The sequence below is a fragment of the Pan paniscus genome, chromosome 3 (genome assembly GCF_029289425.2).
Source record: "Pan paniscus chromosome 3, NHGRI_mPanPan1-v2.0_pri, whole genome shotgun sequence".
In the NCBI taxonomy this organism is placed as follows: Eukaryota; Metazoa; Chordata; class Mammalia; order Primates; family Hominidae; genus Pan; species Pan paniscus.
In genome coordinates, this window is record NC_073252.2 from 77,746,881 (window position 1) to 77,759,542 (window position 12,662).

The following is a 12,662-nucleotide window of genomic DNA, read 5'->3' on the forward strand; positions in this document are numbered from 1 at the left end:
TTCACTGTATCTCTGTCATAGTTAGTTTCAAATCCTCTTCATGGTAGACAAATCATAATAAATCGTGTTATTTAGGTCTATCTAGTTTAAAAAATAAGTGGGGCTGGGTGCAGTGGCTCATGTCTGTAATTCCAACGCTTTGGGAAGCCAAGGCAGGAGAATCTTTTGAGCTCAGGAGTTCAAGACAAGCCTGTGCAACATAGTGAGACCCTGTCTCTATAAAAAATAGATAAATAAAATTAGCCAGGTGTGGTGGTGTGTGCCTGTAGTCTCAGCTACTCAGGAGGCTGAGGTGGGAGAATCTCTTCAGACTAGGACTTTGAAGCTGCAGTGAGTTATGACTGTGCCACTGCACTTCAGCCTGGGTGACAAAGTAAGAACATGTCTCCAAAAAAAAAATGGAAGTGAGATAGATGATACTGAATGAAGACCAATGGTCTTCAATGAAGTTGCCCCAGAACAGTGAGACTTGAGTTGACAAAGTCTTCTTGACTTCTCTGACCCTGCCAGATATCACAGCACTTGTCCTGAGGCTAAGATAGTGCAATTGCCTTCCAAACTCACATCAGCCTTTATCCTTCCCTCTAGATGGAAGAACAGTGGAAGGCAAAACACTGGGATTTGCACTTAGAGAGTGAAGCAGCCTGAGAAATAATGTGCTAACAGCATCCCTGTCAATCCCACAGATCCTAACCAGACACCGAAAATTCCATCCCCCACCTGATTCCTCCTCTAATAAATGGCCACTCGGCAAGGGCCTTCCACATAGTATCCCCAATTCTCCCAAGAAAACTTTGTTTCCCCTTCTCGGCACTCCATTCCCATTTACCTCATTGCATTCACACTATAAACTATTTGAGGGCAATAATTTTATTTTATTCATCTCTATCTCCAGTACCTAAACAGTTCCTGTCACACAGTATATTTTTTAAATGAGAAATGAATGAATGAATGAAATGTCTAAAAATGAAAAGAAAGCAAAAAATAGCATTAACTTCATAATATGGCTATTGGAGATTGAAAGGAAACTAATATATTTAATTCAAATATAAAGATGTAACAAGTTCTTAAAAGTAAATTTGTGAAAATGAACATTTTTATCAAGAGAAAATGAACTGTAGAAAATGGATCAAGAAAAGGAGGAAAATACAAGCAGGAATGAAGAACTTGGGTATTTTTCTCCTAACACATACAAGCGGATGCACATATAAGCAAACATACATGCTAATTTCACATGCTTGGATGACATACAGAAAGAAGAAAGAAAAGTACATCCATATGCTAACAATTGTTTTAATCAGGCTGACGTTCTATTTAAATGTTTTGTTGCACATCTGTTCATTCATTGAGCAGATTATTGAGGACTTACTATGAGCCAGGCATGATGCTCAGTACTGGGGATACAACAGTGTCAATTCAGCAATGCAAGACAGTAACCCTTTGGATCTTCCAGGCTAGTTGGGGAGATAGATCATAAATATGCAAGCAAGTTTATTTTTTTAAGTTCCCAGTTGTGACTTCACTCTCTAACTTTTCTCATAAGTGCTATTATGAGAAAAGCAGATCACCATGGAAGAGTATTAAAGGAGAGAAGAAAGACCTTTCAACATATGGTGGTCACAGAAGGACTCTGAGAAAGGCACATTTAAGCTGAGACTTGGAGGATAATAAAGAGCCAGGCATGCAAAGAGCCAGTGGAAGACTGAAAAGTTCTTTCAGGCAATGGAAGAGCACAGGCAAAAGCCTCAAAGTGAGGAAGTATACAGTAGACTGGGTCAGGGGAAAGTGACAGGAGATGACACTGGAGCAGAAATACAGCCAGATCAGGAGGGGTGTTATGAGAGCCCTGGTGAGAAATTTAGAATTTTTTCTAAGTATAAAGGGAAGAGAATACTTAAACAAACTTAAAAGAAAAAAACAAACAACCCCATCAAAAAATGGGCAAAGAACATGAACAAACACTTCTCAAGAGAAGACATTTATGTGACCAACAAACATATAAAAACAAGTTCAACATCACTGATTATTAGAGAAATGCAAATCAAAGCCACAATGAGATACCATCTCATGCTAGTCAGAATGGCGATTATTAAAAAGTCAAGAAACAACAGATGCTGGCGAGGCTGCAAAGAAATAGGAACTTTTTCACACTGTTAGTGGAAATATAAATTAGTTCAACCATTGTGAAACACAGTGTGGTGATTCCTCAAGGATCTAGAACCGAAATAACATTTGACCCAGCAATCCCATTACTGGGTATATACCTAAAGGAATATAAATAATTCTACTATTGATACATGCACATATATGTTTACTGTAGCACTATTCACAATAGCAAAGACATGGAATCAGCCCAAATGCCCATCAATGATGGACTGAATAAAGAAAATGTGGTACATATGTACCATGGAATGCTATGCGGCCAAAAAAGGAATAAGATTATGTCCTTTGCATGGAAATGGATGAAGCTAGAAGCCATTATCTTCAGCAAACTAACGCAGGAACAGAAAACCAAACACCACATGTTCTCACTCATAAGTGGGAGCTGAACAATGGGAACACAGGGACACAGGGAGGGGAACAATACACACTGGGCTCTGTTGGGGGTTGGGGGAAGGGAGAGCATCAGGATACATAGCTAATGCATGTGGGGCTTAATACCTAGGTGATGAGTTAATCTGTGCAGCAAACCACCATGGTACACGTTTACCTATATAACAAACCTGCACATCCTGCACGTGTATCCCGGAACTTAAAATAAAATATAATATTTTTAAAAGGAGGAGACTAACAGCTTTTAATCAGAAGGATGATTTGATATGGCTGGGCGCCGTGGCTCACGCCTGTAATCCCAGCACTTTGGGAGGCTGAGGTGGGCGGATCATGAGGTCAGGAGATCGAGACCATCCTGGCTAACATGGTGAAACACCATCTCTACTAAAAATACAAAAAATTAGCCAGGCATGGTGGCGGGCGCCTGTAGTCCCAGCTATTCAGGAGGCTGAGGCAGGAGAATGGCATGAACCCAGGAGGCATAGCTTGCAGTGAGCCGAGATCGCACCACTGCACCCCACCCTGGGTGACAGAGCGAGACTCTGTCTCAAAACGAAAACGAAAACAAAATATAAGGATGACTTGATACAATAAAACATATACATATTTGCTAAGTGGAAAACGGATGGTGGTTGACCAAGAATAGAAGTGGGGAAGCCAGTCAGAAGGAAGGCAATTGGTTCAGGAAAGAGATGTCAGAGGATTGAACCAGGGCAGGGGTGGCGGAATAGAAAGAAAGGGGCAAGTGTGAAAGTTTAGGCGATAGATTCAATTGGACATTCTGATAGATTGGATATAGGAGAGGAGGAAAAGCAAGATTCATAACCAGAATTCAGGCATAAAATCTAAAAATCTTCCCTTGCTTGGGGGTTCATCAAACCTGTGCAGACTTGTGGCCATTTGCCCATAATTATTGGAATTTGCATTTTGGAACTAAGTCAGAACCAAACCAGTCTCTACAAGGTTAGACATAGGGAACCTCCTTGGGTGGCCCATTCATTCCATCGTGGGCAGCACCCTGGCTTAAGAGACAAGTAGGCAAAGTAAGGGAGGGAAGAGAGAGCTGGCTACCATAGAATGTGGAGAACAAATTCTTTTAGTGATACCTTAAATTTAAAAACAGAATAAGAACTACAGGTGGGTTAAAACTAAACAAAGTGGAGAAAGGACACCCTATTCAACAAACGGTGTTGGGAAAACTGGCAAACCACATGTAGAAGGATGAAACTGGATCCTCACCTCTCACCTTATGCAAAAATCAACTCAAGATGGATCAAAGACTTATATCTAAGAGCTGAAAACACAAACAGTCTAGAAGATAACACCAGAAACTCTTTTAGATATTGGTTTAGGCAAAGAATTCATGCCTAAGAACCCAAAAGCAAATGCAACAAAAACCAAAATAAATAAAATGGGACCTAATTAAACTAAGAAGCTTCTGCACAGCAGAAGAAACAAAGAAACAAAAACAAACTTCTGCTCAGCGGAGTAAACAGACAACCCACAGAATGGGAGAAAATATTCACAAACTGTGCATTTGACAAAGAACTAATATCCAGAATCTACAAGGAACACAAAAAAAAATCAGCAAGAAAAAAAAACCATTAAAAAGTGGGCAAAGGACATGAATGGACAATTCTCAAAAGAAGATACACAAACAGCCAATACACATATGAAAAAAATGCTCAGCATCACTAATTATCAGGGAAATGCAATTTAAAATCACAATGCAATACCATCTTACTCCTGCAAGAATTGTCATAACTAAAAAATCAAAAAACAATAGATGTTGGAGTAAATGTGGAGAAAAGGGAACACTTTTATGCAGCTGGTAGGAATGTAAACTAGTACAACCGCTATTGAAAACAATGTGGAGATTCCTTAACTAAAAGTAGAATTACAATTTGATCCAGCAATCCCACTACTGCATACCTGCCCAAAGAAAAAGAAGCCATCTTATGAAAAGGACACATGCACATGTATGTTTATAGCAGTACAATTCGCAATTGCAGAGATATGGAACCAACCTAAGTGCCCATCAACCAAGGAGTGGATAAAGAAAATGTGGTATATATACACCATGGAATACTGCTCAGCCATACAGTGAAATGAAATAATGGCCTTTGCAGCAACTTGGATGGAGCTGGAGGCCATTATTCTAAGTGAAGTAACTCAGGAATGGAAAACCAAATACCATATGGTTCTCACTTATAAGTGGGAGTTAAGCTATGAGGATGCAAAGGCATAAGAATGATATAATGGACTTTGGGGACTTGGAGGGAAAGGAAGGAGGAGGGTGAGGGATAAAAGACTACACATTGGCTATAGTGTATACCGCTCAGGTGACAGGTGCACCAAAATCTCAGAAATCACCACCAAACAATTTATCCATGTAACCAAATACCACTTGTTCTCCAAAATCTATTGAAATAACATAAAAATAGAAACTAAGAAAACCAGGGAAAAGCAGCAAGCATCTTCATGTATGCAACTTCCAAATGGTTGGTGGAGAGAATATATATATATACATACATACATACATACATACAGAGAGAGAGAGAGAGAGAGAGAAGGAACACATATGTGATAAAGCATATAGGGCAAAAGGCATATGAAAGGGCATATGGAAATGTTTAGCGCTATTCTAGCAGATTTGCTGTGTTTGAAATTATTTTCAAATGAAAAGTTTTTTTAAAGCATGCATTAAGTTTCTTGATCTATGGTACCCCTTATAGGTAACAACAGTGTCACTGAAACAAGAAAGAGAAGTGGGAAACCCTGGCCCCTACTGGTGCTGACAGCCATCAAGAACCAGTAAAGTTTTGATGCCCTTCCTCACAACTAGAGGAAAATGGAGGGTCATCTGCAGCCGTTGCTAGCTAATGTCCCAGGATACCTCCCCAGACAAGACGTGCACAACTCAGGACCCATCAGCACGAGACACTAGTGCCTACATGAAATTAAGGCCAGCAAGAACCCAGAGGGCAGTATAAGACCAAAAACTCCTCATGTCCGTCACCAGGAGAGTATACAAGCATCCCTCCCCTAGAAAGGATGAGGGGAAGGGAGACCCCATGAGAGGGCAAAAATAGCTCTTAATGCATGTTTGCACTTGGAATGAGCTGAATGTTTACAGAAAATGGACTACGATAAACCAAAAATGACTGTGTGAACTTGAAGTGGCTTATTGAAAAATCCTTCAAAATGAGCTCACATTGGTTGTAATAAATTATATATTTTATGCTTTTTGCATATTACATTTATAAATTTTGACTGCTTCAGGTATATAACTGCTCATTGATTATGATTCCAGTTGGAAATATGAATGGATATGTGTGGAGGTGCAGGCACAAAGAAAAATGTCTGGAGTAAAATATACCAAAATGTTAATGGGGACAAGAAAACAAGTGATTTTCAACAATTTTTATTTGTTGTATGCATTTTGAGAAAGAAATTTGTATTACTTTTATAATCAGGCAAAACTAAATCAATAGAGATTTCTTCCTTAGAAAAATGGAAATGTCATCAGGGAACAAGGCAGAGCACCACACATTATTCCATCCTAGCCTTAACTAGTTATTAATTTTTTTAAAAAAAAGATTTCCTTTCTGTCCCATTTATGTCAGCAATGAAGCAATGCTGTGGTAGGAGAAATTCCCATTGATGGATTTTTGTTAGGTATGTCAAGCACAGTTTCATACATATTTGTCTACCTGCCTCAAGTACAAATCCAAAGTCCACATACAATTTTCTTTGCAGTGATTCCCTAAGCTTGCTACCCTGGCTCTGCCCACAACATGCATCTGATATGTGTTGTTGCCTGAATTGCTTAACTTTTAAAAAGTACATTCTTATACCTAATAGTTATTGCAAAATCTTGAATTCTTCCTTTCTTAAAAGACTCTGACTCTCTCAGATTCAGAGAAGCACACATACACCCCTAAATGAGTATAATAGACTGATAGATGCAGCCTACTTCATTTGACTTTTGCTGTCTTTCTCTTAATTCTCCTCTTTGTCTGATTGTTCACTCTCTTTTATTCTTTCCCTTTCACATCTTTTTAAAAATTTTTCTCCCAATAGGTAGATTTTTGTCTAACAATCTTTACCTGTTTGTCAATATAGGCTGATGATGTGCCTATGAAGAAGGAACTCCAAAGAAGGAACCAGGGGACCATGTATCATAATATATCCTGTCCCCAAATCCACAGACACTGACCACTGACTCTAAACTCTCTCTCTCTGTCTCTCTCTCCCTCTCTCTCTGTCATACACACATGCCCACAGACACACACACAATCATATTACTTATTTGCAAATGCCCACATTTTACATGAGCCATTATTCTCCTTTCGAATTTAAAACTTAATTAAATTGAAAACAATTCTTTTTGGAAAAAGATAACTTGCATTCCTCTTACTCGTCTTGAACCTGGTTGAGTTGACTCCGGGTTGAGTTCAAATTAGAGTCTAACTGTTGCATATCCCGATCCCGAGGACTGGGATCTTTATGTCTCTCCCTATCAAACGTGTCCTGGAAAGATACACCAAAAAAAAAAAAAAAACAGTCTGAATACATTAAATGACATGGATGAATTTTTAAAAAACAGCCCAACTCAAAAGAGCACATTATGCACAGCTCCATGCACATGAAGTTCTAGTACAGGCAAAATTAATCTAGATTGATAAAAATCAGAAGATGGTTGCCCTGGGGAAGGTGCAAGAAATGCTCTAGAGTGATGGAGATGTCTGATATTCCAATAGGGATGGGAATTTACACAGGTATATGCATTTGCTGAAATAGCAATCTATGGATTTCACTGAATATAAATTATACCTCAATTTCCAAAAACAGTTTGAAATTCTACATCTTTATACCTAGAATAACACCCACACAGAGGATAAAAACCTGAGAAGCGTCCATAAATTCTCAGGGAAAAAAAATTACTTAATGATAACTGAAGTCTATAAAGTACTTAACATGTGTCAGGCCCTGTGTAACTTGTTTAGTGTGCTTATCACATTTAATTCTCACAAATGAACCTTTTAGATCAGCAAAACCATTGTCTCCATTCAGCAAATAAGAAAATTGAGACATAAATGTTTAGATACCTACCCAGGGCCATAAAAGAGGGACTGGTTTTCGGCTCAGTGATCTCCAAGCAGGGATCCTTCAGCCACTATCTTATAATGCTCTTGCTCAGAACAGACTAAATGCTTTCTTTCTGTTATTATTATTATTATTATTATTTTTACTTTAGGTTCTGGGATACACATGCAGAATGTGCAGGTTTTTTACATAGGTATACGTGTACCATGGTGGTTTGGCTGCACCTATCAACCTGTCACCTAGGTTTTAAGCCCCACATGCATTAGCTATTTGTCCTAACGCTCTCTCTCCCCTCACCCCTGCGATCCCCCAACAGGCGCTGCTGTGTTGTTCCCCTCCCTGTGTCCATGTATTCTCATTGTTCAGCTCCCACTTATGAGTGAGAACATGTGATGTTTGGTTTTCTCAGAACAGACTAAATGCTTTCTAAATGCTTCTGTTTTAGAAAGGATTATAGGTAAATCCATATAAATGTTTAAAAGTAAAGTAACTAATGTTTTGGTTGCCCAGATGTAATGATGTGGATGCCTTAAGCAAGGTATGTGCTCTCTTTCTAGTCTGATCTCCACCTGTTCAAAAACTAACACCGTCCCATGGAAACTGTGACACTCTATCAGTCTACCAGAATTAAGTCCTCTTCTTCTCTTGGAGGTTTCTGATTCGTTTTATCTCACTGTTCAGAAAGTCAAGGGTTATCCTTCAGCATCCCTACCTGCAGAGAGGGGACCTTGCTGTCAACAGATTTTCCCATGGAAGCAGCAGTAAAGGAAGCCTCCAGCCAAGGCAAAAGGCGTGACTTGATTGTTTCCACACCATCATTACGTCCTCCTAAAATGTTAAATGACGAGTTAATGGGTGCAGCACACCAACATGGCACATGTATACATATGTAACTAACCTGCACGTTGTGTACATGTACCCTAAAACTTAAAGTATAATTAAAAAAAAAAGAGAGAGAATACACACATCAGGTCATCAGGTCAGTGAGAGAAACCCAACCACACCAACAGTCAAAGAACACAAAAAAGCACCAAGAAAAGAGAGAAAGGCAAGCAGAACTGGATGGGAAATTACAGGCCATTCTCACCTTCTTGGGCTGCTGCTGTGAGGATCCCAAAGAGTTGTCCCTGCACCTTGGCAACTTGCTCAATGAGTTCAAGGCAATGGTTTAGATTTTGATCACACGTGTTTGTCTGCAAGGGCAAAACAGTAGATAACCAGGGTAATTACTTCACTCTGGGACCCACTGCAGACAGACCAGGGCCTCACTTGACCCACGAGCTGCCTGGCTCCGGTATGCTTTTGTGGCAGGACTGCTGTGTGGTCACCAAAACCTATCTCCCTTTCCTCCTGGACACAAAACTAGACCACATTTCACAGTTTCCCTAGCAGTTCGTGTGGCCATGTAACTGAATTCTGGTTAACTGGATGGGAAGTGATATATGCCTGGGGCCTGGCCCAGAAGAGAACCTCTTGAATGACTTTTTTTTCTTTTCCCCTCTGCCAACTGAATGCAGAAGAGCCAAGAGAGGATGCTGAGAGCATAAGGGGTGGTGGAGCCACAAGATTTGCAAGGCTGCTGACTGAAAGCTTGCACTGAATTGTCGCATGGTTGAGAAAGTTGGTTTGTGTGTGTTAAGCCACTGAGATTTGGAGGTTGTTTTTTATAGCAATAATCCTACTCAGTAAAACCCTACAAAAATACATTTAAAAATAGACCTGTTATAAGACAATACAAATGACTGCCGAATTTACCTGCTTTATTGGTTCCTGTCCTCTACATAAATTCAATTTGTATATATTATATATGCATAGAGAACATTACTTCTTAACAGCAAGAAGGTATTGCTGGGTTGAGGATATAAGGGACTTGGCACTTGCAGACTCGTGGGGCAGACAGATGAATAGCCAGTTACTCTGCAGCAGAATAGTAAGTCTTACCTACACAGATGAGTGCAAGCTCTACCCAAGAGTCCATTGTCTTGGAAAGTCTGGGAAGGCTTCCAAGAGGAAGTGAAATCCAGTCCAAGATGAAATTAGCCAGACTTGGAAAAGGAAGTGGTTCCAGTGGTTGTGAAACATTCTAAGCAATGAGAACAAAACATGAGGCGGCCAAGAAGTGAACCTTTTAGCTATTATTCTGCTTTCCTCATTCCTTTGAAAGATTCTACCATTTCAACATAAGCCAAATCTCTAACTGACTCCAACATTACAAGAAGGAATACAACTACAAGCAACAAACATCATGTGGTTGTAAAAATGCATCGATTTATGTGTCACCTCAGGGCTCAATAAGGCATCGTTCCTTGGTGCCTCCTGGACACAACAAATCCCAGAACAGAAAACAGCGTACAAGGCGGATAGAAACTAGGAGTAAGAGAAAAGTTGAGATAATCTCTAGGCAAAAGTTTACAAGTCAAAAGCACATCTGCATCAACCAAGGAAATGGTTCAGACAGGCAGAAGCTCCTTGAGGACAGAGACTGGGCCTGTCCTGTTGGTGGTTGTATTCCCACCCCTGCATTCTACAGTGCCCCTGTATTCAGAATCATTGTGTATTGGATGGATGCATGTAAATGAGATGATTCACTCACTTTGTATTTATTATATCTCTCCTATATGCCAGGCTCTATTAGTGCTTTACATATATAAACTCAGCTAATTCTCTCACTAGTACAATAGGAGCTAGAAGAATTATTATTATCATTCCCATTTCAGATGAGAAAGCTGAAGCACAGAGAGGTTAAGTAACTGGTTCTTGGCTACCCAGCTAGTAAATTATCAGAGCTGAGATTGGACCCCAGCAGCCCAGCTTCCAGAGCCCATGCTCTTAACTACTAAACTATACTGACTTTTAGATCATGATTCTTGCTGGGAGTACATGGAAGACTGGATGATGCAACCAAGAGTGAATGGGGAGGGCATCCAGGGAAGGCTTCTCTGTGGAGGGGACCCTTGAGTATTCCTGGGTTATAAGATTCAGGGAAGCTTACCAGGCAGTGGGAACAGCAAGGACAAAGGTTCTGTGACAGGAACAAGTTTGGCAACCTTGAATATGTCAATGTGGCAGAGGCACAGAAGGTCATTTAGAGGTTGGCAGGGCAAGTTGACCTGGAGAGCCTTTCGCACCTGGCATGGAGTTTGGATGGGATGCACTTATAACTGAGAGGGCAGCTGGGTTAATTTCCATGCTTGGTAAATGGTACCTGATGACTAATTCTGTTGTAGCATTGATTTCTCCTGCAGCCATTTTTTTCTCCATCTCATCCATCTAATCTCTCCTCCCAAAAAGATCATGAGTTCTTTTTAAAAATGATCTTGCTTTGCTCATGTTTGTATCTATTGCCACTAGTATCCTAGCAAATTGAAGGGTCTAAACAACGTTGATGAATGAATGATTTAACAGTGACATGATAGAGCATTTAAAACCCATAGCCTGAACAGCTATCTCCATTTCTTCCTCATTAATTCAGCAGCTCCTTGCCCTGGCCATTTTATACCTGCACTTATTACACTGAACTTCAATTACCTGCTTACAAGCCTTTTGCCCTCTGGCTAGATCATTCCATGTGCTAAGTAGACGGAGAATGAGCTTGGGAGTCAAGCAAACCTGAGTATCTCAGCTCTGCTGCCTGCCACAATTCTATGTGACCCTGCACAAGTTACTTAACTTCTCTGAGCCCATTCCTCTCCCATGCAATGGGGATAATAATGCCTTGTGGAGCATTAGAATTAAATCAAAATAATACACGCCCAGCACCTCAGACACAGAAGGTGTGTTCATCAATTGGCACCTATGAGGTAGCATGCAGTATTGAAAGGAGCCAGTGGCTTAGGAATAAGGCAGACCTTTGTTCAAATCTGGTTCTCAACTTATCAGCTGCATTCCCTTAGAAAAGACATTTAAATATGAGGCTCTGTTTCCCTCTGTTTAGGAGGTAGCTGATCTCATGAGCAGAGTCTAGCATAAAAGAAGTACACAATAATTAGAAGTATTATTGTGGTATCATTGCTATCTGTTCCTATGCCTTGCCCAGTGCCTGGTACATACTGGGTACCCAGAGGAATGGTGGTCAAATGAGTTTTTAAACACATCTTAAATAACAGGAGAGAATATCCTATGTCACACAGTTCCCCTTCCCAAGACATGTTACCACATGCTGCAACTTCTAAACACAAAGCATTGCACAAGATAATCAAGTTGCAATAGGGTCACATTATTCTAGTAAACACATACTTACATACCCACACAAGACAAACAGAGCAAAGATATGGACTAATTATACTGTCTCCAAAGCACAGACTCTCCAGATTTATTCATTCATAAATCATTGAGTTTCTATTATATGTAAGGCCCTGGAAACAAAGCTCAGGAAACAAAGCTATATTAAAAAAAAAAAAGTTGCCTGCAGACAGTGAACTAATTAGATGGGGAAGTGAGATGGAGAACAAGATAAGAACAAGGGGATAAATGATTACCTTAGAGTTTATATTAAGTGCTCTGTGTGGATAACAAGCTATAGGAGCAGCAAAATAACCTCTGGTGAGGTGTGAAGGGTAAGAGGGAAGGGCATTTCAAGAGGAGGAACAGAAGGCACCAAGGCATATTAGCGGAAAGTGAGTACAGGGTCCAGAGACCAAGTCTGAAACACTTGACTTGCCACAGTAAGGGTCTTGGGCTTTATTCCATCATCAAAATGTTTAAGGATGCAACAGAGGAAGGTGGGTGTGACATGCTCATATTTGCTTTGCATGTTACAAAAATCTGTCTGGCAAAAGCAGACCAGATAGACTTTGGGTCACAAGGTGAGTCTGGTGGGGAGGTAGATGGGTATAACCATCTAGCTGAGAGATGCTGGAGGCTATAGACATACTAAGGGTCTCCCAAAGGTCCTTCCCAGCCCCAAATTACACCTGTGCCAGTAAAGGTCCCACCGATTTCAGCATTACCTAAGAAGGTCAGAGAGTTTAGAAACGAGTAAGAGGTATGAGAGGGATGAT

General features: G+C 40.2%; 1 protein-coding gene across 2 annotated transcripts in view; it reads right to left on the reverse strand.

Annotated features, from left to right (window-relative positions):
* Positions 1-12,662, reverse strand: part of SPATA18 (spermatogenesis associated 18) — a 47,570-nt gene that overhangs the window by 29,590 nt on the left and 5,318 nt on the right. For both annotated transcript variants that reach the window (XM_003806451.4, XM_003806450.6), the window contains exons 2-4: positions 8,750-8,855; positions 8,375-8,490; positions 6,974-7,086 (exon numbers count right to left, since the gene is read on the reverse strand). In XM_003806451.4, the coding sequence (XP_003806499.3) occupies positions 6,974-7,086; positions 8,375-8,490; positions 8,750-8,855 (335 nt within the window). The remainder of the gene's footprint in view (positions 1-6,973; positions 7,087-8,374; positions 8,491-8,749; positions 8,856-12,662) is intronic.